At 42.3% G+C, this 26,205-nt stretch overlaps 1 protein-coding gene across 4 annotated transcripts in view; it reads left to right on the top strand.

Moving 5' to 3' along the window:
- The window catches only part of MTCL3 (MTCL family member 3), a 50,074-nt gene extending 23,880 nt beyond the window's left edge, over positions 1–26,194 (top strand). For 2 of the 4 annotated variants that reach the window (XM_084777423.1, XM_084777422.1), the window contains exons 5-7: positions 16,133–16,204; positions 23,406–24,581; positions 26,056–26,192. In XM_084777423.1, coding sequence (XP_084633549.1) covers positions 16,133–16,204; positions 23,406–24,581; positions 26,056–26,166 — 1,359 coding nt within the window. In that variant the 3' untranslated portion in view covers positions 26,167–26,192. Of the gene's footprint in view, positions 1–16,132; positions 16,205–23,405; positions 24,582–26,055 lie in introns of all 4 variants that reach the window. The other 2 variants (XM_084777425.1, XM_084777424.1) reach the window with 2 other exon arrangements.
- Positions 26,195–26,205: the final 11 nt, after the last annotated feature.

Raw genomic sequence — 26,205 nt, 5'->3', positions numbered from 1 at the left:
TAGGCCCAAGAAAATGTTGGAATAGCCATTCTATTATCTAACAAAATAGACTTTCAACCAAAATTAATCAAAAAAGATAGGGAAGGATGCTTCATACTCATCAAAGGAAAAATCCATCAAGATGATGTCTCAGTTCTGAACATCTATGCCTCAAATGCAAGGGCACCCACATTTTTTCGGTTGGCTTTTCTGTCATGCATTTTGTTTTTTGAGACAGTGTTTCTCTGTGTAGTCCTGGCTGTCCTGGGACTCATTTTGTGGACCAGGCATTTGTAAAAGAGAGATTACTAAAGCTTAAATCACACATCGAATCCCACACATTAATAGTAAGAAACTTCAACAATCCTCTCTCACCAATGGACATGTCATCAAGACAGAAACAAGCAGAGAAATATGAGACTAACTGACATTATGACTCAAATGGACCTAACAGATATCTACACAAAATTTCACCCAAACATTATGATGTTATTAATGTTTAATATGGTTGTAATCATACCATAAGTGGCTTTTATATGTGGCTTCTTTCACAAAGACTAAAGTTTGTTAGGTGGTTCATCCATGTGGCACAGATCTTTGGATGCTCCTTTTGTTCTCTTCAAATGATATCCTACTACCTAGATGCCCACACAGTTGTCTATTGACTCATTAGAAAGTAAAGGTTGCAATTACTTTTTTTTTTTTGAGACAAACTGGACTGTAAACAACTAGCTAATCCAAGTCAGACTCAAGCGATCCTATTTTCTCAGCCTTCCGTGTGAGGCAACACACCTGAAGAATTTTCCCACTTTATAACTAATGTTGCTGAGAACACACACATTTTTATGTAAATGTCTGTTTCCATAGTTTTAAATGGAAACACTGTGTCGTACATAGAATTTATTTCTAACTTTTAAGACTCTGACGGCTGTTTTCCAGAGTATCTCACCAATGTCCTTCTCACCAACAATGAACGAGAGCTCCAGTTCATCTATGTCCTAGCCAGGACTGATCACCTATTGATTTCTTATTGTATCTATGTTACTAATGCCAAACAAAATACCATTATGGTTTCAATTTATGTTTCCTACTTATGTTGTACATCATTGCATATGTTTATTGCCCATTTACTTGTTTTATGCAATTTCTGTTTATTTATTTTTGACTATTTTTAGTTGCATTTGTCTACATATTTTGAAGGCCAATTTAGGCTCATTTTATCTCTTAGGTACCAGATTTTTATCATGTAAATGATTTGAAATTTTCTTCATTTTAAATGTTTTCATATTTATTTTTAATGATGTATGTATCTGTCATGGTTAGGGGTGGGCATGTGTGCCTGTTTCCGAGCACAGGAGCCACAGAGGCCAGAGGCATCAAGTCCCCTGGGAGCAGGAGTTCAGGGGAATGTGAGCTACATGACATGGCTGTGGGGAACTGAACTTGGGTCCTCTACAAGAGCAGGATGCATCCTTAACCACTGAACTCTATATCTCCAACATCCTGTGTGCTATTTCTTAATTTTTACTGCTATAAAATGTTTGTACTTACAGTGCATTTTTATCATCCCTTGATACATAGACATATAATTGTCAAATCAAGGTAACTAGCATTTACAGGCCCCCAGAAATGGTCAGTTCTCTGTGTTGGGAAGCTTGAACTTCTGGTTATTTTGAAGTATATAATAGAAGGCTGTAGACTACAGGTACAATACTGTACCGTTATATATTAGAACTAATTTTCCTATTTTTCTACTTATCCAACCTCTGTGTTCCTCTCTACCCTTTCTAACCTTCAGTGGCCACAGTCTTACTCTCTATTTCTATGGGATCAGAGCTTTAGCTCCCCAAATTAGCCAGAATGTGTGGCATTTATCCTTTTGTGCCTAATTTTACTTTACATAATGCCTTCCAGTTCTCTTTCCACAACTGACAAAATATCACCCTTTTGTGGATGAATATAATTCCTCCATGTGGATTTAGAGATGCTTGTGGGTGCCACACCCCACGACACCAGCTTCAGGAATGGCAAGGAGGAGAGAAGAGAGGTGGTAGGGAGAATTGAGCAGGTGGTGAACAGCTGGTTAAGGGAAACCAACCATTGGTTGAACAACTAGCTACGGAACCAGTTGTTGAAGAGAGGTTGAGGAGCAGAGGGGAAAAAATACGCAGAGACTCAGACATATGTGGTACAAACTGAAAGTCTTAAATCCCAGGATAACTTTTCTTCTGGCTCTCTATCTGTTTCCATCTCTGTCTCGTTTGCTGTCTGTCTGCTCCTCCTTGCTCTTTGCTTGCTCTCTTGCTTTCTCTCTTGCTTGCTTTCTATCCAACTATCTTCTTGTTTGCTGTTGCCCATCTTTCTACCTCTTTGTTTGTCATTGCCTATCTTTCTAATTTTCTTGCCTGCTGTTCCCCATCTACCTATCTCTCTCTCTCTCTCTTCACCATTTGTCCATCTCTCTTGCTGTTCCTCATCTCACTCTAGCCTACTCTCTCATGTCTGTTGTTACTTGCTTGCTCTCCTCCTTGGGCCAACCCCAATATTTTATTGAAATGAAGTTCAATTTTTTTTTCATTACAGATTATGTCATGATTTTTCCATCATTTACAATCACTAGAGCAATCAAAAATCAACAGAGTAACAAGGAAATATGAAAAGTTCTGTAACCTACAACAAATCATTACAACAAAAATAGATTAATTTCCAAACAATGGTCAGCATAACCTGATTATTACTTCTTAAACAATACTTAGGAAAGTTTAATCATAGATTTCCCTAGGCTAAAGCCATTGTGTTTACAAGATTGTCATAGCAACATAGCTTGAGCTAAATGTTCTCTAATAAAGAAAAAAATTGACTTACTCCCAGTCCCAAACCAACAAGTGTGCTATCCAAGCCTAGGCTAACTGCCAAAGGGTCCTCTATTGTAAAATATCTGTAAAGCATGATGCTCCAAGCCCACCTTCTAGTGCTCTCAAAGCAGATTCTAAAGAAAAATTTCTATGGGTAACAATATCTAGCCAGATGCTGTTATGTCAAGGTCTTAACTTTCTTTGGTGCAGTTTCTGCTTGGGTGCTGACAGTCAGAGCAAAAATCTCTATCATTGTCTCAGGCCTTTGGCCAGATGCCCTCTTTCAACATTCTCTGTGGGAAAAAGTTTTCCCTGTATGAGTTTCCTAAGGGCTGAGAAATAAAGAGAAACAAACAGTTTTAGAAGAAATAGTAGATTTCTAAACAACATTACACCTGGACCATACATAATGATGATCAGCCGGAGATCTTTGGAGAGTATATCTTGGACACTCTTATCTAATGAGTTGTTTGATCCATCAGTGGATTCAGAGTTAGAACACACTATTGGAATAAAGTAGAACTGAAAAAGGGTGAGCCTGAAGTCTTTGAGGGCATGTCCTTACTATGGTGTCCTTGTGTCTCGACTCCTTTCTGCTTCCTATCCATCTTGATATGAGATACTCCCATGCTTGCCTGCAGAACAAAATGATACCTCCAGAACTAAAACCCTTCCTCCCTTAAGTTGCCTTTGTCAGGCGATACAAGGGTAGTTAACAGAGTGGGGCACATAACACAGCGTTAGTCACTCATTCATCTATGGATATCTTACTGATTCCATATCTGGATTATCTTGGATAGCTCTGCAATAGACATGGATGCTCAGGTATCTCTCTAATATGATGGTTTGTGTTCTTTAGATCTACACTTAATATAAAGATTTCAGGGTACTATGATAGTTTTAGTTTAAAGAACTTCCCAACTATTTTCCATAGTGGCTAGACAAATTTAAGTTCCTAAAAGCAGTATGTAAGAGCTTTCCCTTTTCTTCATCCCCACTACCACTTGCTTTCACCTTTTGTTATCTTTTAATATTTATGTATGTGTTTGATATGCATGTACACATGCCACAGTGTGACAGTGGAGGTCAGAGGTTAACCCTTAGGAATCAGTTCTCTTCTCTTGCCATGTGAGTTCTGGGTATTGGACTCAGATTGGTCAAGAGGGTTGGCACCAAGAGCCTTTACCCACTGAAGCGTCTCATTGACCCTTTCTGTTGTTTAACAACAGCCATTCAAATTTAACTACTCTAATGTATTGTTATAGTATTATTGATAGACTTTTAAAATCTCTTTTCAAAATTTACTTATTTATTTACTCACTTTACATCCTGGTCATATCTTTATCCCTCCTTCCTTCCCAGTCCCGCCCTCCCTCCATCTTCCAGTCCCCTTCCCTATTCCTCAGAAAAGGGGAGACTCCCTTCCCACCCACCGCAGCTCATCATGTTGTATCAGGACTGAGCGTGTCCTCTTCCTATGTAGCCTGGCAAGGCTGTCCTGCCAGAGGCGGGGCGAGGAAGTGATTGAAAAGTTGGCAAGAGAGTCCATGTCAGAGGCAGTCCCCGCTCTCCTTACTAGAGGATCCACATGAAGCCTGAGCTGTCCATTGGCTTCGTCTTTATAGGGGCCTAGATCCAGTGCATACAAGGCCCTTGCTTGGTGTTTCAGACTCAGTAGGCCTCTCTGGGTCCTGGTTTGTTGGCTCTGTTTTAAAGTGGTAAAATATTTAAGTTGAATTAAATATTTTTCTTTTTATTCTTTTTTAGTCTTAACTTTAATCCCTTTCTTATATGCATTGAGACAGGGTTTTGCTATATATTTTAATTTGTCCCTGTGCTCATGACCCTTCTGCCTCAGCCTTCCAAGTCCAGGGCTTGCAAGGATGCACCATTATGCCTGCTGCTTACACATGTTTACATTTTATTGCTTATACTATTGGTGTCTTGTGAAACACAGCTTTTTCCTGATATACAAGAATGTAAATCCATTATTTTATTCTAATGGTTTTATTATTTAAGATCATAACTCAGACCTATGATCTATTTTGAGTAACCTCTTTACATGCTGTGAGATAGAAAGCTAAATGTTTTAGGATGTGGATCTACAGTTGCCTGAGAAACATATTTGAAAGACTGTTTTCCCTCACTGAATAAAGTACACCTTGACATAGTGTACTTTTTATCTTCTCTGTTTGTTTTTGAAATTATCTTCATTGAAGTTCAAAAAGAAATATTTATGCATGTCATTTTAGCTCACTGTGGAGGCTCTACCTGTCCACATATTGTATCTTGTCCCATTTTTGTTACAGAGATATAAACAGCTTGATCTGTAATTTCCCCCTAGTCCCTCGAACTACTGCTAATGACTCTAGCCATTTTCTATTTGAGGTTTAAAGAAAATTTAAGTCTAATTTTTAGTACTGAGTGACTCTAGCTTTAAGGAATACTTTTACCTCAGAAACATTTGTAGCAAGCTCATCTTTAATATATGCAAAATAGGACCCTTCCCCCAAAGGCTTTTTGATCTGTGAAGCTGCTAACAAAAATTATAATTTGGGGATCCCTGCTCAATTTATCATCTATCCCATCCCTGTAGGGTTCCTCAGTGCATTGGAATTTTAGTAAGTGGAGGGCCACTTTTCACAATTGGAATAGGCACCTTCTTCAGATGTGTGAGCACACTCAACTTCTGTCTCTGTACTGGGGAGACAGGGTGGAGGTACAGAAGTGTTTTCATACCTCATATTCTTGTGTTTTAATGATCCCCAAGAACCACTCTCAGGGACTTTCTTTGGGCCTTTTGAGTGCATTTCATAAATGATTGGCTGTTCTGTCAGATAAAAGTTTTATTAAGTATCCTAAGTATATACTCATTCAAAGGTAAATTTTCATTCATATAATATCCATCCCTTAGCACCCTGCCATTTTGGAATATCACTTTGAGGCATATTTGCTACAATAGTCTCCAACAAACACACCGAAATTACAATCATTGCCTTCCTGATTAGAATTGGTCACAGCATGTAGTAGAGATTGGACTTCTCATTTATAAATGCTGGCCATGTGTTTTTTCTTTGATTCACTCTATAAAAAGTCCATAAGGACCTGCTATCACTGCCAGACATGGTTTTCTTACCGTTTCAATTAGTGACCTGAAACAACATTACTATCCTACTCAATAACCACAGCAAAGTTCATGGAATTAGGAATCTCTGCATTCATTGATGAGTGTCAGTCACATCTTTAAAAAGCATACCTTACCCATAGATGGGATATCTAAGGAATAAAATAATTTTAATAATTATTTCATGAATTACTAACTGGAGTCTTAAAACAAAACAAAACAAAAATAACTTTTTGTGCAAAAATCTCACAGTCTTAAATTCAAATACTTCAAAAGAGTTTATTATAAAGACTTTGGCTGATACCTAGCTATGTATAATATATGATACAAATATCAAAGAACCATTTACCAAGTGCCTTTGCTATGAAAAATAAAGTGGCCTGTCCTTCAGGTCAGTTTTTATTAATAACTTGGTAGGCTTTCTAACTGACTATTCATACTCATAAAGAATATTTTAATAATGACAAGGAAATTATTTGTTTAATAAAACTGCCTCACCAGTAGCTCTGAGTCCCTGATGGAACCTAGAAAAACTTGAAGAATCAAGTTTTCCCTCCTTATCAAGAAAATGTTTTGACCATCTAGTAGGAGCCACACCATGAAAGACCAGAAATTATTGGATCTAGGCCTGACCTATACAAGTGATATTTTCACAACTCTGTGTGAGCCTCAGCTATTACTTTCCTTTCAGTTATCCTCCTGGGTTTCTATGGTAACTGCATCCCATTAACAAAAGAAGCCTCTCTTTCTCTCTAATGGGCTTGAAGATCTCCAGTCTCTCTACAGTTAAGTTTCTTAGTTCTGGCTCACACAAATGCTGCTGTGTTAGTCATGGAGAGCAAGTATGTATACCAAATAGTATGCTAGGAAAGATTCAGAGGTGTTCTAAAGTCATTAAGAGCACCTAAGAAGGACTTTAAAAGGAAAAGACAGGCAAAGGCAAACTGATCTCGGAGTTCGAGCCCTGCCTGGTCTATAGAGCACATCCCCTCAGTGAAACATGAGGTGATGGATTTGATGAAGACATCCAATTTAAGACCGAGTGCTTTAAAGTTTCTCACTCACTTTAAATGGAGTTGACAGGTTTTAATTGGGGTGTTAAATCTTGGAAGGGGTCACTATAATGATGAGCATAATCTCTTCCTAAAGATGAAGAATAAAAAGTAAGTTCAAATAAAAGAAAAATGTTAAAGGTGTGTGGTATTAGCCAAGGCCAGCTATGAGTGTGAATGCTGGATGAACATGATGCATTCTTAATTCAGATCACACCTTTGGTGCTAATTGAAACACTCTTATCAAAAGACACATTTGCAATTTAGAACTGAAAAGTAAGCTTTTCAAATAATTTAAAATACGGTTTCATTTAAAAAATCTTTTCTGGAGTCAAATATTGATAAATTCCTTGGGGGAATATATTAATGAAAATGTTTTTTAAAGGCCAGATGCAGAGCTTCATACCTATAATGCCAGCACTCAGGAGGATGAGACAGGGGATCACCCTGAATCAAAATCTAACTTTCACAAGTCAGAAAGTGATGCTATCTAATATTCCTAAGATAAACATAGGATAGAATCAAGATCTGGTAAATTCTGCCTCGGAGTATATGGCCTCTGGAGATTTGGTGTAGAATGTACTGGGCTAACTACCCTGGTGTTTGCCTCTCTAACCCACATTCTCCTATAGATAGGAAATCATGTCTTGGTATAAAGCTTGGGAATCTAGCTCCCTCTCTTAGAGGGGGAATGGACAGTGTGCTCTAAGCAGGGTCTGGGTATCTTTCCTTGTCTCCCCAGGCTTTCTCATGCCAGTGAAGAGAAGGGTGACTTTAGGGACAAGAGGACCTTTCATGTCCTTCTAAGGCCTCGTTGTTTGCTTAGTTTCTGTTTTATTTTCTTTTGATACAGTCTCGTGTAGTCTATGCTAGCCTCAATTTTGTTATTCAGCTAAGTTGGCAGCCTTGACTTCCTGATCCTCCTGCCTCCTTCCCAATTACTAAGGTGAGCGTGTGTGCTGCTATGCCTGGTTCCCAAGACTTAACCGAGACAGAGGGTTCCTACTTTTTTTAGTTTCCTGCCAAGGTTGACATGACAGGTGTTCAGATTACGAGGACCAGTGTATATACACCACATTTGTGTAGAAGATGCAAAGTCACGTTGCATATGCGTAATGTATGGAAAGGAGGCCCCCATGCCTGTGCAGCCATGCTCTGAAAGCAGAGAGAAGGGTAGGCTCAGAAATAATAAAGCTGGTCTCTAGACTGCACTTTTGCTTCCATGGGTCACAGCTGAATGTAGTTAGTAATTCAGCTCAAGAGCTCTCAGACTGGCGATGCGAATGCTGGTTTAATGTTTGCCAGCCGGGTACTTATCCAGCTATGATGACACCATACTATGACATCAAACTTACAAAGCAGTTGCCAGACTTAAAGATGGGATGCACATAAAGTATTTACAAAATGACATGACCATAGTTATTGCCCTATAAAAATCATAGGCATTAATATAGCTAGTGAATTGATTTAGTCACCATACAAATGGATCTGACTTTATATTATGAGATAGATAGATAGATAGATAGATAGATAGATAGATAGATAGATAGATATAGATATATATCTTTTGGTGGCATTTTAGGCAAGTTCTATGAAATGATAAAGATGTTACAAAGTCAGAAGAAGGCCAGAGCCTGGTCTAGGGCTCAATTGTAATCCCGGTACTCGGGAGCTGATGCAGGAGGATAGAGGCTAGTCAACACCAGCATAGGAAACATAGTGAAACTGGCCAGTCAGGGCTGCCTAGCAAGACTCCCTGTTAAAATAACCCAAGCAGAGAAACAGCAACAAAAAAGCAGAAGTAGAGCAAATTCCAGTTTAAAAACAGCAATCTTCTAGCACTTTCAGAGCATAAACAATCAATTTTGTGTAATTGCTGTGCATTCATAATTATTGGCAGCACTCTACTTCCTGGCTCTCATGTGGGAGAAGGCACAGCAGCCTCTCGTGGACAAGTTAGGGCTGGGAACGCAAAGAAGAAAGTGAGCAAGAAATATTTCCCACGAACATCTCTGGAGACCGATCTGAAGTGCCCGCGCTGTCACCAGGGAAGATGTGAGATGCTACTGTTACCTCCCAAATTGACTCCACTCCCACAACACACACCTAGAAGCTTCTAGATTGAGTGAAGATTGAATAGAATAGCAAGAGAAAAGGTGGGAGGGGCCATTGTTCTAGCTTTCTCTACTCTCATCAGTCTTCCATGTTTGTTTTATAGAAGTCAGAAAGTTAATCAAGCCATACTGGGATATTAAAAGGTGATAAATACTTATTTAAAAAATTAAATGTGATACTTAAAGGCACCCTAGTTCCACTGTCTTCTTAAAAACAATACACTTTTATTTCAAGGGGCAGGACTTTGCACAACGCTTCATTTAGCATCCCCACTTAAATGTTATTTCAATTAGAGTAAGACGTAAGGTGCGTCCCAGGAAAGAGTGCCCTAGCTTCAGCATTGCTCCGGGACTAATTCATAGGCCTCGTTTTAACATTGCCTATAGGACACAGTGTAAATTCCTCAGCTCAGATAGCAGAGTCACCTGTTCATTGTTCTCTTCTATCCCATCTTTTCAGGCCCTTCATTGTTTCCCCTCTGAAGTTAATACATTTCGAGATACACTCATCTCTCTCTCTGCCTTTCTTCCTGCTGTTTAAGCAGCTTAGTCAAGCTTTCTGGATAACTTTGTAAAATCCTTCCGTTCTAGAATAACAGCTCCTTCCATACTCTGGTTTTCATGTGTTATTCATGTGTTGCCTTTAGATAACTCTGTTTAGTGTTTTATATAATTTCATCTAATTTTTAATCAATACAAACCACTTAAGAAGAAAAAAATACTACAGTAAGATTTGCTTACAGTATTTCTTGAAGCTGGCAAAGGCAACTTATGGGACAAAAGGGCTTATTTTAGTTCACGGTTCTCAGTTATAGCATGCCCAGCACTGTGGGGGAAATCGAGACAACAGGAGCTTGAAGCAGCTGGAAGCGCACACAGACAAGAGCAGGGAGAGAACGGATGCTTGCAGGCTTGGGCCTGTGGTCCTTCACTCCATCCATCCAGCTCAAAGCTTACTGCCTACAGAATGGTGCCACACAGGCCGGGCAGACTTACCAAGCCCTGTTAACATCATCAAGATCTCCCCACCGTGTGCATGACCACAGGCCAACCTAACTTAGACCATCTGCCATTGATGCTCCTTTCCCCAGGTGACTCTAGACCGTTTCAGGTTGACAATTAAAACTAACCATCACACTATACATGTGAAACGAGTGAGACACAAAGAACAAACAATATTTTCGGAATTGGGACGTGGTTTTCTCTCCTAACTCGCACATCTGCCCTTCATCTTGAGGCCATGTGGACTGCCATCTGTACTTCTTTGTATTTCTGAACTGTGACAGTCTAATGGCACTTTTTTTTTTCCTTAAAAGCTGCCCTGCTTCTAATTAATGCAATCGTTTGGCATGAATGAGATAAAGCCCAGACCTTATTTCACATCTTGCCAGATCTGACTTAGGTCACTGACTTAGGTCAGGCTTAGGCAGTCTTATTGGTGCACTAGCAGCAACTTTAGACCAAGGCAGACGTAACATCAAAATCACTGGCTGAGGCTAATTGTGCTGCCTCGGTCTGTAACATGGGCACTCGGGAAGATGAGGCAAGGGGTTTACTGGTTTTGGCTAGCTTGAGCTACATAGTGGAAACTCTGTCACAAGGAGCGAAATAGAAGAGGAAAAGCCTACAGACTTTACCAAGCTGTAGACCAGCCTCAGGGTCCCTGACTCACTGGACCTAGGATGGGTCTCAGGAAGTCGATTTTCTAACTGCTTTCAGGTGACATTAGTGATGCTGTTTTAGTGACCACACATGGGGAAATATTTGTTTCTCTATTTTGCTAAGTTCTTGGTTCAAGCATCTTCAAAGAGATTAGCTGAGGCTCATGTAGAGCGTTGCCAATTGAGTTGCAATCAAGGCCAGCTAATCATCTTTTCACATTATCAGTGCTTTTGGGGCACTACTGAATTGCCCACTGAACTGACCATGGCAACCCTGTTCAAAGAATGGTGATAGCACTGGTTTTTATTAGTTCTGTGGCACAGGTGGTTTAAGCATGAGTTGTAAGCAATAATAGAACAAGTTCTTTGCAGAGCTATTCAATAAATAAGTTCTTTATAAAAAAAAAAAACATTCAATAACTATTCAGTGAAAAGAAATTCAGGCTGCCTTTAGATAGCCTCTATGTGGAATGTTCCAGATTTTCTAATCAGCCCCCTATATTCTTGGTATTCTCGGAACTGTTTCTTGCCAACTGATGAGTCAGCAATCACAGCTTGCTATTCTAAGAAGGTTGCTGAGATGGCTTAAAAGAGATGGAAGGCGGGAAAACTGAGGCCTCTGACCTTGGATGGGTGGGACCACGTTCACTGGCAGACAAGTGTGGGTGAGAATGCTTCACACCAGGAATGCAGTTGAGAATGCCCAAGGGAAAAGATGGCAGCAACCCTTTATAGGGGTGGAAATGACTGAATCGCACTTCTCTCACAGTTCTTTTTTCTGGGCTTGTTTTGCCTGGCCTCAAGGGAAGCTGGGAAGTGTAGTCTTTTAGCAGGAGGCTATCATTTCAAAATCTTAGAGGATACAGAAAAATAAAGATACAAATAATGGGGCATAGGCTCTTCCTTAAGTTGTTTCCTGCTGTGGATGGTCACAGTTGGAAGGGGTAGTTCTGTGTCTCTTGAAGAGCAAAGGGTCCTCTGGTCATGTAGGGGGAGGGGGGACTTGACTGGCTTCGACGGACCATGCCATCCTGCATTTCTGGAAAGACTTTTATAAAACTATCTGTAAGCAGACGGTTTGGTTATAGAGTAAAACAGATCTCCCGGGAAGGTGGAGGGAAATGGAGGGGAGGAGGTGGAATGAGTCTATGAGAGGAAGTCGGCGCAGAGTTGACTCATAGAGACAGTGACTAGTCCCACTGCTAGGACTGCGCCACCAAAATACCCTGGCAGAAGCAACACAGAGCTGGGTAGCATTAAAGAAAAGGAATAGGAGGAACACAGAAAAGGCTAATGTAAAGTAAAGAAGTGAATCTGGTCTGAGGTGAAGGCTGAAGGTCCCCTGGGGCTAGTTTTTCCACAGTGATAAAAGGTCCTGTTGCAGATGCATCAGGGACAAATAGAAAGAATTGACCTGTTGTTGGGTGGGAACCGTTGGGAGCGCTTATGTGGAATATTTTGATTGGTCATCAGGTGAAGTTCAGTAAGCAAAACATTTAAAAGACAGGGCAAGGAGGGAAGAAGACATCAATGAGAGGGTCCCAGACTGGGAGGGAACCAGCAGCCCATACTTAGGAGGAGGTTTGTGGTTGAATTTTTTTGTATGTTCCTGTGTCTAGGGCCCCATCTCTAACCAGATAGGATGCACTGCTATAGGGAAAGTCTTGTTTGCAGAGGAGGGCACAAATCCAATCTTTAGCAGTATTCAGATCTAGTCCGTTTAAAATTTGGAGTTCTGCAGAAACCAAAGACACGAGCTGGTCCTGACCGATGCTAAGCTGATCTGAGATTTCTCCAGGGATTTTCTCCAAGAGCTGGTGAGACAGAGAAGTTAACTGATTCAGAGAAGAATTCAGTCCAGCTGTTTAAATCCTGAGTCCTGAAAACAATGCATAGAATGGCAAGAAGAGAAGAGGGTTAAGTCGGATGACCCATAGTTCATTAGTCACCCAACTGCTTTCAGGAGTTTGGGGGTGCCAATCTCTCTAACTGCTTCAAGCAGGCATAAGTTGACAGTGGTTGAGGGTGGCAGCAGTTTGAGTGCTCCTGAGGGGGGCTCTATCTAAGGGGTCATGATAAAACTTAACAGATGGCAAAGATCCAGAACATTAAGTCAGGAGGTAGTAACTGTACAACTTTGTAGGGACAAAGAGACAAAGTAACATCAAGTTTAACATAAGTCAATATAAGGGTAAATACAAAAGTTAACATAAGGTTAAATCCCACTGGGAGCTGGTTGGGCCACACCCCAGGCTTCTGTATAAGAAGAAAGTAAATAGCTGTTTGAGTACATCAGAGTCCTGTATAAGGAGCAAACAGATGGAAATTTTGTAAAAAGAAGTTGGTTAAAGTCAGCATCTAATTGATAACTGAAAAGAGAAATAGAATTCTATTGAGTCATTTTTTTTTTAGGATTGTCTAGCGAAGTTCCAAAGATACTGCTTGTATATTCTGAATAACTTCCCAAAGCTATGAGTTTGAAGGCAGAGTGTCTGGCAGCCCCTTTAGTCAGGGAACATGGGTGGTTAGGGTATGGACCCTGGAATTAGCTTTGTCTAAGAGGAAGAATTGAACGTTGTGGTAGTGGACAATTGAACTAGCATACAGACAGGTCCCATGCCAGGTAGGCGGTTGGAACAAGTCGGCGTCTCCCTTATTCACAGCATTTTCAGTTCAGGGGGCATTGAAGACCGAGTAATTGCTAGTGTCCTCCTTGTTGAGACATTTAGAGTATGGGTGCAAAGACTGAGATGTTGCACTGGGCAAGTCCCTTCCCCCTCTCATGTGAGACATGAGGAGTAATTCATCATCTTTCCTGTAGCTAAGAAGGAGGTTTTCCTGGTCTGGTCTAGATATAGGAGCATCTCAGGCCCACAGGGCTGGGGCAGCAGCAGCAGGCTTCTGGTAGGTCTTATTTCCCATACATCCTGATTCTATAATGAAGCTAAAGTGCAACTTACACGGATGGGATCGCTCCATGCAAAGGAAATATTTGGGCCTGGGGACATCCTTCCATGCTGGTATATGTAAATTTAACCAGCTTATTCAAGCATTCAATTTTTCATAACCAACTTTTTTTAATATATCTGATTTTGAATCTTATTTTCCATTAAACAAATTGTGAGTTTACTGTAAACTTGTTTTTGAATGACTTGTATTAGGCTTAACTTTAACAGCATGTAGAAAACTATATATATTGGTCTCTTCCTCTAAGCTTGTCTATGTAAATGTACTTAGCATGACTACAAACATGGTTTTGAGGCACATTAAAGAATTTGATCATTTATAAGGTGACTTATCACTAATTTGTATACCTTAATTATTTTTAATAGTTTATAATAAGTTAATAGATTTTTATAAGATTTCATAATGTATCCCTGTGGAAAAATTCTGGGATTCTTGGGCAAATTTTCTCACAGCCAATAGAAACTCTCCAGGGCCTTCAACTGAAGAAATCTCAAGTCTAGATGGAGGGGGGCTCCCGTGAGGCCCCAGACCTAACTAGGGAACCTTGGAGTTAGGTCCTACAGATTACTTTGTCCTGGCATTTGGGGGTATGTTGCATACACATTTTCTTGAATGGAGCTTAGCCTCCCACCTAGAAGGTCAAACTGAGTCTTGAGGAGACAAGACAGGGAAGTAAAAGGAGAGAAGGGTGGAGCTAGAGAGTGAACGGAAATGGCTGCCTGAGAGAAACTGGTGGCCTGGCCTAGAGCCAATGCACACAGGAGAGCCAGGGAGCTTTGTCCATTCGTGGTCTATGATTTGTCCATCCAGGGTTTGGCACCTGAGACGGCCTAAAGGAGACTGGGGAAAGAAAGTTAGAAGTGTCAGCCCCAGGGACAGGTGGGACTGTGTTCACTGGCAGACAAGGCAAAGAGCACAATTTCACCCACATGAGTCATTGAGAATGCCTGAAGGGAAAAGATGGCTACAACCCTTTGTAAGGGCAAGAAGGACTGCAGTCATTTCTTCCTGTAGTCCCTCCCTTCTGGAACTGCCTGGCTACAAGAGAAGCTGGGAGTTGTAGTCTTTTCTATCAGGAAACTATCATTATATAAGCAACTTAGTTTACTTTCTCTAAAGAATGACAAGAGAATAACAACGCAGTACACGTTGACCTCTGTAGTCTGAACTTCATCGTGAATAAAAAAAAGCAGTTACAACCATATATTCCCCCACCTTCTGTACAGAAAATGTTTGCCTTCCTTTACCCCTGGGTAGTATGAGAAATGTTCGTATGAAGGACTTAGCTCTCAGTTCTTTGTATTCACACAAAGCTTCCTGACTTGAGAAGTTATTTCTGTCTCTATTGTCTCTTTCTCTCTACTCCCATCCTTCTTTGGGGCTTTAGAACTTACAGTTTCTTTCTTTTTTTTTTTTTTTTTTTTTTTGGCAAATAGTTTCCACCCTCTGCCAAGTCACAACCATTTTTGTCATGGAGGCAATGCTGCGCTAAGAAAAAAAAAAAATTCTATGCTTCCTAAAGCCCAAAACATTGCATTTTCCACAATATAGTTCTTGGCTTCCTCTCTCCCTTATCTAATTTGAGCCTCTGGTGGTGTGTGTGGTATGTAATCGAGCTTTGAGTCTGTAGCTCAATATCTAGTGGCATATAGTAGATAATCACAGGTGAATAATTAGCATTTACACAGGCCATTCTTACCATATTAGAGTGGGAGTGAGCATCAATGATTATGGAGTGCTGATCCAGGACATGGGCACTGGTTAGTATTCTGTGAGTGTTTGCTTGAATTTCAATTTCAACCAGGCCATCAGATTCAGAAGACTTTATGTAACTATCCAGATTCCAAGCCGCTCTTGGAAAAGTCCACATTCCTGAGGCCCCCAGGCCACGTACTCCATGAGATGGAGAATTCTTCTCTTCTCACCACGCATCTCTTCCCATTGCATCCTACCGGCATTTGTTTGAAGGGGGTGTGTGGTAAAAGGATGAAGTTCTGTAAATTCTACAGGAGTCCAGTCAGTGGAAATGGCTTGGTGAGCTGTTGAAACCTGACCTATCTCTTCACCCCCGCCCCCTCCCTTTATTGATGAAGAATGCTAACAGGCACTTGCCTAGTGTGAGCTCTGTAGCACGCTGAGTCACTAATCTGTACTTTGCGTTGTTTTTCTGCATTTCACAGCACACCGCTAATTGCTAGCGACATTCTAATGTGATTTACATCTCTGTTTCCAGTGAGATTGCTGTCTGATTCAGTCTGACTTGGGAATTCTTCCCTCTTTGGGAACTCATTTGTTTGTCTTGGTGCTTAGGGCACTTAAAAACAGATTGAGTTAAAAAGCTGCCATTTGCCAAGCTCATCCTGTTCTTGCTTTGTTTCAGTTATCCTTAAAGAGAAGAGGAAGTAAAGATTTGCCAAAATCTGAGAAAAAGGCTCAGCAGACGCCCACAGAGGTATGTCAAAATAAAAATGTAAAGCCTACGTCAAGCAGCTCCAAATGTACATGGTACTAAGCTGCGTTTAGTTAGACATAATGGTTAAACAGGCTTATGTGAAACACACCAATTATGTAGCTGTAGACTTGGGCCGGGCGGTGGTGGCGCACGCCTTTAATCCCAGCACTCGGGAGGCAGAGGCAGGAGGATCGCTGTGAGTTCAAGGCCAGCCTGGTCTACAAAGTGAGTCCAGGACAGCCAAGGCTACACAGAGAAACCCTGTCTCGAAAAACCAAAAAAAAAAACAAAAAAACAAAAAAAAAAAAAAAAAAAAAACAGAATGCTTGCTGATGGAGCAGGCTCTAGCGCTCCCTACCACACGAGCTTTTACACAGAGAGCCCACAGCAACACATCACTGGGCGCTTCCCTGCTTCATTTGAAAACTGTACCGGAGTGCTAACCTCATTCTTTCGTAAATTAATGAAGTCGCTGGAATGGCAGCGCCTACACCCTCTGCAGCATAAAGAGATGAACGAGGCTGCAGGAAGGGACCACAGAAGGGTGAGAGAGGCTGGCGATGACGTCATTCTTGGCACCGGTGACTGTGGAGACAAAAGGAATTAAAGAAAACAGTCCAGATAAAGCTTAAGGAATACACTTAACATGGGCTCGAGAACATTCGAACAAGAAGGAAATAAACTACTATTGATGTATCAGATTCATTCTCTCCGCCAGTTCACCAGTTAAACGGCAGGAAAAGTCTAGGGTGCAGCAGGCAGCAGGGGAGAAACCTCAGGCACCAAAGAAAATCAGCAGTTGAAGAAAGGGCAGAACTCATCCTTGCAGCGGTCACCCAGGGAAGAAGACCCAAGCTCCAAGGGGGGGGGGGGCGGCGGGGGGGCTTGGAAATCTCAAAGACTCAGTTTCCTCTTGAGGCAGGTTTAAAAGCCACTGAAGAATTGTCCTCCCTTAATTTAGGGTTGTTGACTACTAGGCAGCAACTTTCTCAGCCAGTCCATCAGTATGGGGTCTGCCGGTAAAGATAAAGGCCAGCAAGGTGTTTTAAGCTCCCAAGCTTTTGTCTCAAGTCAGGAGGTGGAGGAGAAGACGGTGCCCGTTTGGAAACTTGCCACCTTTATTGCTTAGCATGCTTCCGCTCCTTATCTGCCTCCCAGCGAGGCTTGTTCCTAGTCTATTAGTGTTACGTAATGTTTCTCAAATGTGGAACACTGATTTAATTTAATTGCATAATTATGTGGAGTGAAAGGGGAAAAAAGTGAATTATGCCTGGAGGAAGAGGTCAGTGAGAAAGGGAAATGGAGAGATTGGGGGGGGGAGGGGTTAACTGTGATCAAATACAATGATATGCAAGTATGACCATGTCATAATGAAACTCATCATTTCGGACTGTAACTAAACAACAACAACCACAGTTCAAAACAAGTTAGAAATAAAAACCGGCTCTAATACTAGAATGACCTAATGTGTGTGTTAGGTTTCAAAACAGAAAAGTAGGTTAAATATTCCAGACAGAAGTGGCATCATGGCACTCCCCAAACACTTAGCCAGACGCTGACTTTATGTGAGCAGGTTGGGATGTATAGTATGAATGCATGTATTTTTTACAATTCTTATTTGAAAGTTTTATCTCTCCCTGAGTGTAAGTAAAGTAATGATGCTTGCATAAAACTTTGACACGAGTTATCTAAATCCTTCCCTTAAAGTGTAGCATGTTAAGAACGCACTGCTTTGGGGGCTGGAGAGATGGCTCGGAGGTTAGGAGTACTGGCTGCTCTTCCAAAGGTCTTGAGCTCAATTCCCAGAAAGCAGAAGGTGGCCCAAGACCATCTGTAATGTGATCTGACGCCCTCTCCTGGCGTGCAGGAGTACATGCAGGCAGAGCACTTCAGATAATAATAAATAAATAAAATTTTTTAAAAAGGGGGATGTATTGTTTTCCCCTTTACTCTCTCTTTCTGCCCTTTTTGGGGGTTGGTTTTCTTCCTGATACTTAACAGGAGAACACTTCCAGAAAGTTCACGTGCTGCCACAAATCCTCCTCCTTCCTGTCTCTGATGACCAAAAGGTTGCTATATGCCTCCCATCCTAAAACCATGGATCAGCCTTAGCCAGTAATTTGTCTTGTAAAGCTTGCTTTTTCACATACTACACTTATTTTGTTAAAGTGGCTTCATCTCTGGAGTCCATCCCTACCTATGTTCCTGGTTGATAAACATCAATGCTTTCATCACTTTCTCGGGGCGACCTGGTACCATACAAAAGTCAAGATGCCTCGCAGTCCACTAACTTTGGATTTCTGGATATTAGCTTCCTGGGAAATATAAAAGTGTAGTGCTGTGATATTCATGCTTCTACTGTCATTTCCAACACGCTGATTTTCAAACTGCTATCACATTTCACAAACCTATCTTAGGAAGATGATTGGGACCCTCTGAGGTGGAAGCTGACAGTTAAAAAAAAAATCCATTTTTAAACAATTAGAAAATGACTTTGTTGTCAAGTCAAAGTTAAAGACTATTGATCCACATACTTATGTTACTATAAGCAACCAATTTTTGTCTTGTAATTCTTGTTATAAATTGATCTGTCCTATCCAGGGCATTTTGTAAACAGGGACATCTTATTCCACCTTGAATTATCTGTGTGTAGCATCCTATATGTGGCATGCTCACCACTTACAAATAATATTACTTTATTTTCTAGGTTAAATAGAAATTGTCAGCATACTTTATATCGGAAGCTACAGTCATGGCCATGTCATGTGACCTAACCTACTATGATCTGTATAAGTTTTATACCTCATTTTCTGAAACTGCTTTATGTTCTTTCTTTTATTCCCTGTGCCTTCCCCTAGCAGCAGGCTGCCTCTATTCACTGAGAAATAATATTGAATAGAAATGGAGAGCAGTCAATTTTGAGTTTTCTTGCCTCCTTTTTATATAGGAAAGAGAAGCAAATATTTTACCACTCAATTACACTGGACAGAACAAATTTCCGTGAGTCTTTTTTTTTTTCATAATTACACCTTGGTTTTTTTATGCCCAGTTTTGAGTGTAGCCTGTAGGTCAGTTGTAAGATAAGACACAGAAAGCTCCTTGGCACACAGAGCTCTTAAACCCACAGAGTTGCATAAGCGAGCACACTTTGCGTCTTGAGAAGAACTTAGCCTTGGATAAGCAAACGAATTCCTGTGCCCAACTCCTCTTACTACATCTCTTTTAAAGTGACTTTAAAAGGCTTTAAAAGTGAAGAATATTTCCAAGACATACATGTGCTTTTCTCACTTTGGGTGGGAGAGCAGGTGTGCATACGAATTGGGCCATGCTTCTATCTTTGGGGTGCTTGGCACAGCCAAGTGCAGAACTGTTCCGCTCCATTCTGTGGTGTGCATCACAGGCTACTGTTGTGCTAATTAGATTAAAGCCACATCATAGGTCAATATAAGGAAGGTTTTTCTGTAATAGAAAATATAGTTTTCTACCATGTAGGTGACTCTATTCAGCTACTCAGTGTAAGCTACTTTTTTCTTGGCAAATATATTTTATTACAAACTTATTAACCAAACATATGTCACTTAACCAGACTAACCTAAACAATAGGAAAAGAGGATTAAAGAACACAATAACAAGACCATAAGGATATCAGTTCTGAGGAACGATTCTCCTGGCATAATCAGCAGGATTTTTTCTGCTGGAACCTGGAGTAACCAGAACCCGGAACCTCAGCAGGAGCTGGAGCCCCAAAGCCTTCCCTCAAACAGTTCTCTCTAGGAGTGTCTCAAAGTAGAGCGAAGAACAGCCAAAACTATCCCAAGTCTCCAAAGCCCTGCCTCTAGTTTTGGGCTCATTTATATATCTCCTCCCAGAGTCTGTTCACAGGATCTTTTCAGCTGGCAACAATCAAGCTCCCACATGAGGTGGTTTGTCTTCTAGTAGATTAACCTCACCTGTTCTCACAAGACCATTCCGATCCCCCACTTGGGATCCTAACAAAAACAAGTGTATCTCTCCTTCATCTCCGTCTCATCTAATTGCACTTTCCAATAAAACTTACCTATGTGAGAGCATATTTGATGTTGACTCCTTAGATATGCTTTCTGATGTTTGGCCAACATGGCCAGCCAAACCCTTGAGCATTTCTTATGCTTGTGCCCTTCTTTTCTTTTCCTGTTTGGTTGCCTCTGTAACTGTTACAATAGTTTCAGCCATCGCATCGAGACATCTTGTTCTTACGTCTTTCAATCAGTTCAAAAATAGAAGCTTTCACTAGGTCTCAGAGCATAAATGTTTATGTTCTCAGCCCTGAGATTCCACACGTCTGTTGCTAAATGTTTATATAGTCTCCATTCAATGCTAACCCACAAAGTCGGTGCATAATAAATAACCTAAACCCATATTCTTCTCCCAGAGTATGTTCCTCTTTGTTCTGTCTGTCCCTGAAGCCATCAGTAGAATCTACTAAGACCCTGCATAGTTCAGAACCTCAGGGTTATTTTTTTCGTCTCTGGTTGTTGTCGTTAACAACACTGCAAGGTGCCCTTGATCTCGAGATTCTCCGCCTGGTGGCTTCTCTCTTCCTTGTGGAGTGGAATCTCGCATGGAAGCTCTCTGTGATGTATCATTTTAGCCTTCACTCTGTGTATTACTGAAAGTAATTTCGCCTTAGCTCTCTCTGCTCCCCTCTGTGCACAATCATGGCTTTTCAGGAATAGGAGGACAGACATCCTAGTTCTTCAACTTTGCCCCACTGCCCTAGTTTACTTATTTGTGCTTCTGTTCCAGAAGCAGCTCAAACAACAACAGGTTCGCGGTCAACCTGAATACAGACTCTGCTCTGCCACCTACTAACCTGTGTTCTGCCAATGATAAGCCTTCTCATCTGTAAAGGGATTGTAGATCCCACTTCTCTTATGACTGGAGTGAGGACCAAAAAAAGAGACGGAATGTGATGTTCAGCATCTGCACCGCTAGCAGCTCTCTAACTCTTCCTTCTCCCATTAGTAGTTAGGAGGGCAAGAGGCTTTCCACCATTGTTTCCTGAGCCTCTCCAGCAGAAACCCGTCCTCCCTAGTTCTTTATCAGAATATAGCTCAAGCTCCAGAGTCTCATACATCTGAGTAAAGAAGACATGTTTATCTCAATCTTTAAAAGAAGGACTAAGGATGTTGCTTGTTGAGAGAATGCTTGCAAAGCATGTGCCAGGCTCTGGGTTCCATCCCCTACACTGTAAAAACTACCTATCATCTATCTATCAATCATCTATCTATCCATCATCTATCTATCTACTGTCTATGCATCATCTATCCATCTCTCATCTGTCTATCATCTATCACCTATAACTAACTATCTATCTATCTAATCTATCTATCTCTGCCTATCTACCAATCTATCTGTTCCTCTATATAAGGAACCCAAAGTGAGTTTTGAGAAATTGCCTTTGGAATAAATATTCTTGGACACCGTATTAGTTACTTTTCTACTGCCATGATAAACTGGCCAAGACAACTTATACAAGAAAGCATTTAATTGAGTTTTAGGTCAGAGTTCATGATGGCAGGACAAAGGCATGGCATCAGGGTCAGTTGTATGCTCACATCTTGATTCATAAACAGAAGGCAGAGAGACTACGCTTGTAATACCCTCAGTCTTTTGAAACCGCGAAGCTGGCTCCCAGTGACACACCTCTTAACCCTTCCCAAATAGTTCTGCCCTTGAAAACCAAGTATGAGCCTCTGGCTCTATGCTTGAAAACACCACAGACACAATGAGAACTTCTATGACATTTTAAAAATATATATTTTATTAATTTATTCAAATTACATCTCAATTGTGATCCCATCCCTTGTATCCTCCCATTCCTCCCTCCTTCCCGCTTTCACCCTACTCCCCTCCCCTATGACTGTAGAGCGAGTTCTCTCTCTCTCTCTCTCTCTCTCTCTCTCTCTCTCTCTCTCTCTCTCTCTCTCTCTCTCTCTCTCTCTCCCCCTCTCTCTCATTTAAAGCTGTTGGCCTTTTCCTGAGGCTGTCTCTGCACTAGTGATCTAAACTTACCCTGACTTCTCCAACACCCTGCTTCTCCATGTGGTATCCCTGCTTGCTTTCCAGCTAGCTTGCTGTCTCCTTTCTGCTTTCTTCCAAGTCTGTTAGAGTCTGCCCCGGCTCTGCCTGCCTGGGAGTTATACACACACACCGCCTGCGTACTTCCCCCCAACCCCACTTCCTGCCCCAGCTCTGAGCCTTATTACACAAAAAGTCACATTCCAGTCTGAACCAAGTAGCAGCAAGACAGCACCAGATCCTCCTCTTAAGAGAGATTTCTTTTTCTTCCCCACACCGTCAATTTAGTTGACGTAGGAATGTGTGAGAGGACCCTCACCAGGTCTCTTCCATTGTTTTCTTTTCAGCAGGCAGAGCCAATCCGATCCATTTTAGCAGATGGCAGGGTGTCCTATTTCAAAGGCAATTTGAATGGAATGCCTGCCAGATTCGCCCTGCTGGATGGTTCCTCCCTTCTCAGCCATCTTTGAAACAACTCCAGTTCATAACAACCGGTGCCCAGGAGCCATAGTTTCAGAGAGAAGTGAAGTCACCTATCACTTTTTCTTTCCCACTGTGTAGCCTTGACAAGTCACCCAACACTCAGAACCAGGAAGTCTGACACCCTCATTCTGACTGTCAAGTCATATTTGTAAAGAGCTGAAGGGCACCTGGTTCACACACACACACACACACACACACACACACACACGCGCGCGCGTGACGCGTGCGCGCGCACACACACACACACACGAGCGTGCTCAATAAATCACAGTGAGTGAGTATAAGTAACTACCTGTTCCTTAGAGGAAACAAGTTTTACATTTAGGACAGTTTGATGTATGGGACGGGGCAAGGATTCAAAGTAAATAACACTGGTGAGAGGACCCTGAAATGGTTGGCAGCAGTTAGCACACGTAAAGATCCCTGAATAGTGGTGGCCAACGTTTCTCACTTTTCCTATCCTCTTTTCTTTCGGTTTCCAGAACACACTACCTTAATTTCTAGTTGGGCAAAGAAAGTTAAGTGATGTGTGGAAAACACGCATCTCTCTGTGTGACGTTAAGTGGTAATTACAAAGAAAAGAAATCACTTTTGCAGATGCCCTTTCTCGGCTGTTTTCAATAAATGACCTGACCTTTCCCACTTTTCCCCTGACGAGGAGGACAATGAGGACCTCAAGTGCCAGTTGCAGTTCGTTAAAGAAGAAGCTGCCCTGATGAGAAAGAAAATGGCCAAGATTGATAAAGAAAAGGACAGATTTGAGCACGAACTCCAAAAGTACAGATCCTTCTATGGCGATCTGGACAGTCCTCTACCCAAAGGAGAAGCCGGGGGACCGCCCAGCACCAGGGAGGCGGAGCTCAAGCTGCGGCTGCGGCTGGTGGAGGAAGAGGCCAACATCCTGGGCAGGAAAATCGTGGAACTGGAGGTGGAGAACCGAGGCCTGAAGGCGGAACTGGACGACCTGCGGGGAGACGACTTCAATGGCTCCGCCAACCCCCTCATGAGGGAACAGAGCGAATCCCTGTCGGAGCTGCGGCAGCATCTGCAGCTGGTGGAAGACGAGACCGAGCTGCTGCGGAGGAACGTGGCAGACCTAGAGGAGCAGAACAAACGCATCACTGCTGAACTCAACAAATACAAGTACAAGTCCAGCGGCCACGACAGCTCGCGGCACCACGACAGTGCCAAGACGGAGGCCCTGCAGGAGGAGCTGAAGGCGGCGCGCCTGCAGATCAATGAGCTGAGCGGCAAGGTCATGCAGCTGCAGTACGAGAACCGCGTGCTCATGTCCAACATGCAGCGCTACGACCTGGCCTCGCACCTGGGGATCCGTGGCAGCCCCCGCGACAGTGACGCCGAGAGCGACGCGGGCAAGAAAGAGAGTGACGATGACTCCCGGCCACCGCATCGTAAGCGCGAAGGGCCTATCGGTGGCGAGAGCGACTCGGAGGAGGTGAGGAACATCCGCTCCCTCACACCCACCCGCTCCTTCTACCCTACAACCGGGCCCTGGCCCAAGAGCTTCTCAGATCGGCAGCAGATGAAGGACATCCGCTCCGAGGCCGAGCGCCTGGGAAAGACCATCGACCGGCTCATCGCAGACACGAGCACCATCATCACTGAGGCGCGCATCTACGTGGCCAACGGGGACCTGTTCGGACTGATGGACGAGGAGGACGACGGCAGCCGCATCCGGGAGCACGAACTGCTCTACCGCATCAACGCACAGATGAAGGCCTTCCGCAAGGAGCTACAGACCTTCATCGACCGCCTGGAGGTACCCAAGTCTGCAGATGACCACGGCGCCGAGGAGCCCATATCCGTGAGTCAGGTACAGTTCTGCCTTTTGCGAGCCATGGCGATGGCTAGGCTGGCCCACGGAGCTGAGGTCCCTCGTGGGGCATCTCCAATCCCGACTTCCAAGGCCCACCTTAGGGAACTCCTATCTCACAACCTTGCTGGGCTTCGAGCCCAGAAAGGCACCTGTGTTCACCAGGCAAAGGTTCCCAAAACCCGTCAGATCATTAACGATTATTCATTCCTGTTCTTTTTGAAAGGGAAACTGAACAACAATACAAACGGAATTTGTGTAATGACTAATGGATTTTTAATGCACGTTATCATTTTAAAAGGTCAACATTTTTCAATATTTCCCTAACAGGTTGGCCGGCATAAAGGTCCTGAATAGGAACCCTCAAGTGTTTGTTTGAGGTTTGTGAGCAAGGTCCAAAAAATTGAGCTTAAGTTTATAAAAACCAACTAAATAAACCAGGGGTAATGGTGTACACTCAAACCCTAGCATTTGAGAGACATAGAAGCAGGTGTGTCTCTGTGGTTACAGGCCACCAGAGCTATTTAGTTAGTGAGACCCTAACTAAATTTTTTTTTTAATTAAACAGTATTGATTGATACTTCCCCATAAATGCACAAACTGGTAGTAGAGCTACCCCTGGACCCTTCTTTGGAGTCACACGGTGGTTATTTTACCATCAGTTCACTAGTGGAGATCCAGCGTGAGAAGTCTGTAGCACAGCTTTAAGGTAATGCTAATTCAAAGAAATAACAACAAGTATTCCAGCACAGGGGAAAGCAACATTTCCCTCCTGAGTTGTAGAGGCACCGTGGATGAACTGGACTCAGCAGCGTTGGCCAGGTATGGTGGCCACTGAAAGATCAATGCTTTCTGTCCAAGTTAACCACATACAAGGTCTTTATGGAACAAAACAGGCAGTCCTGCCTGTCCCTTGCAGCAGCCCTCTGCCCTGCATCCATTGGAGAACCCACTGAAGTACAACAGCATGCATGGCTTTGAACATACTCGAGACAGCCATGTTTACAACCCAGTTTATGCGCAGGCGCATGACATCAGACGAATTGCCTGTTGTCCCACAGCTAAGGGACTTGCAGCTCCATGGCTTAGCTTGCATGTTGCTGTGCTTTGCTATGGGGAAGAACTACAATTGAACCCGCTGGCTTTCCTGATATTAAATTTCACCCTTTTCTATTTAATATGTTTTGGTACTGGTTTTGGTTTTGGTTTTGCAGGTTTTTGTTTTTAATACCAAGCATGTGGTGTTTCCAGATACACTCTTTGCGGGTGTGGGCGGCGGGGGGGGGGGGGGGGGGGGGGCAGGGATGTCAGAGTGAGAGAAAGTGCTGTTTATAACAAAATACTTGAAGATTTTGCAAATACAGGCCTAAGGGCAGGGGGAGGGGGATGTCTTCAGTTTGGGTTGTATGAGTTTATAAGGTTTAATGCGGTTATTAACTGAGTCTCCTCTTTGTCTCCACATTTGCCTCCCCAGATGTTCCAGCCTATCATTTTACTTATTCTCATCCTTGTATTATTTTCATCACTTTCTTACACAACAATATTTAAGCTTGTCTTCCTTTTTACGCTGTTTTTTGTACTGTAAGTCTCTCATCATTTACCATTCATTGTAGTGTTTTCAGTT

This window comes from Acomys minous (genome assembly GCF_964271855.1).
Source record: "Acomys minous genome assembly, chromosome: 3".
Taxonomy (NCBI): Eukaryota; Metazoa; Chordata; class Mammalia; order Rodentia; family Muridae; genus Acomys; species Acomys minous.
The sequence above is the reverse complement of the archived record's forward strand: the minus strand, read 5'-3'. Positions and strand labels throughout refer to the sequence as shown.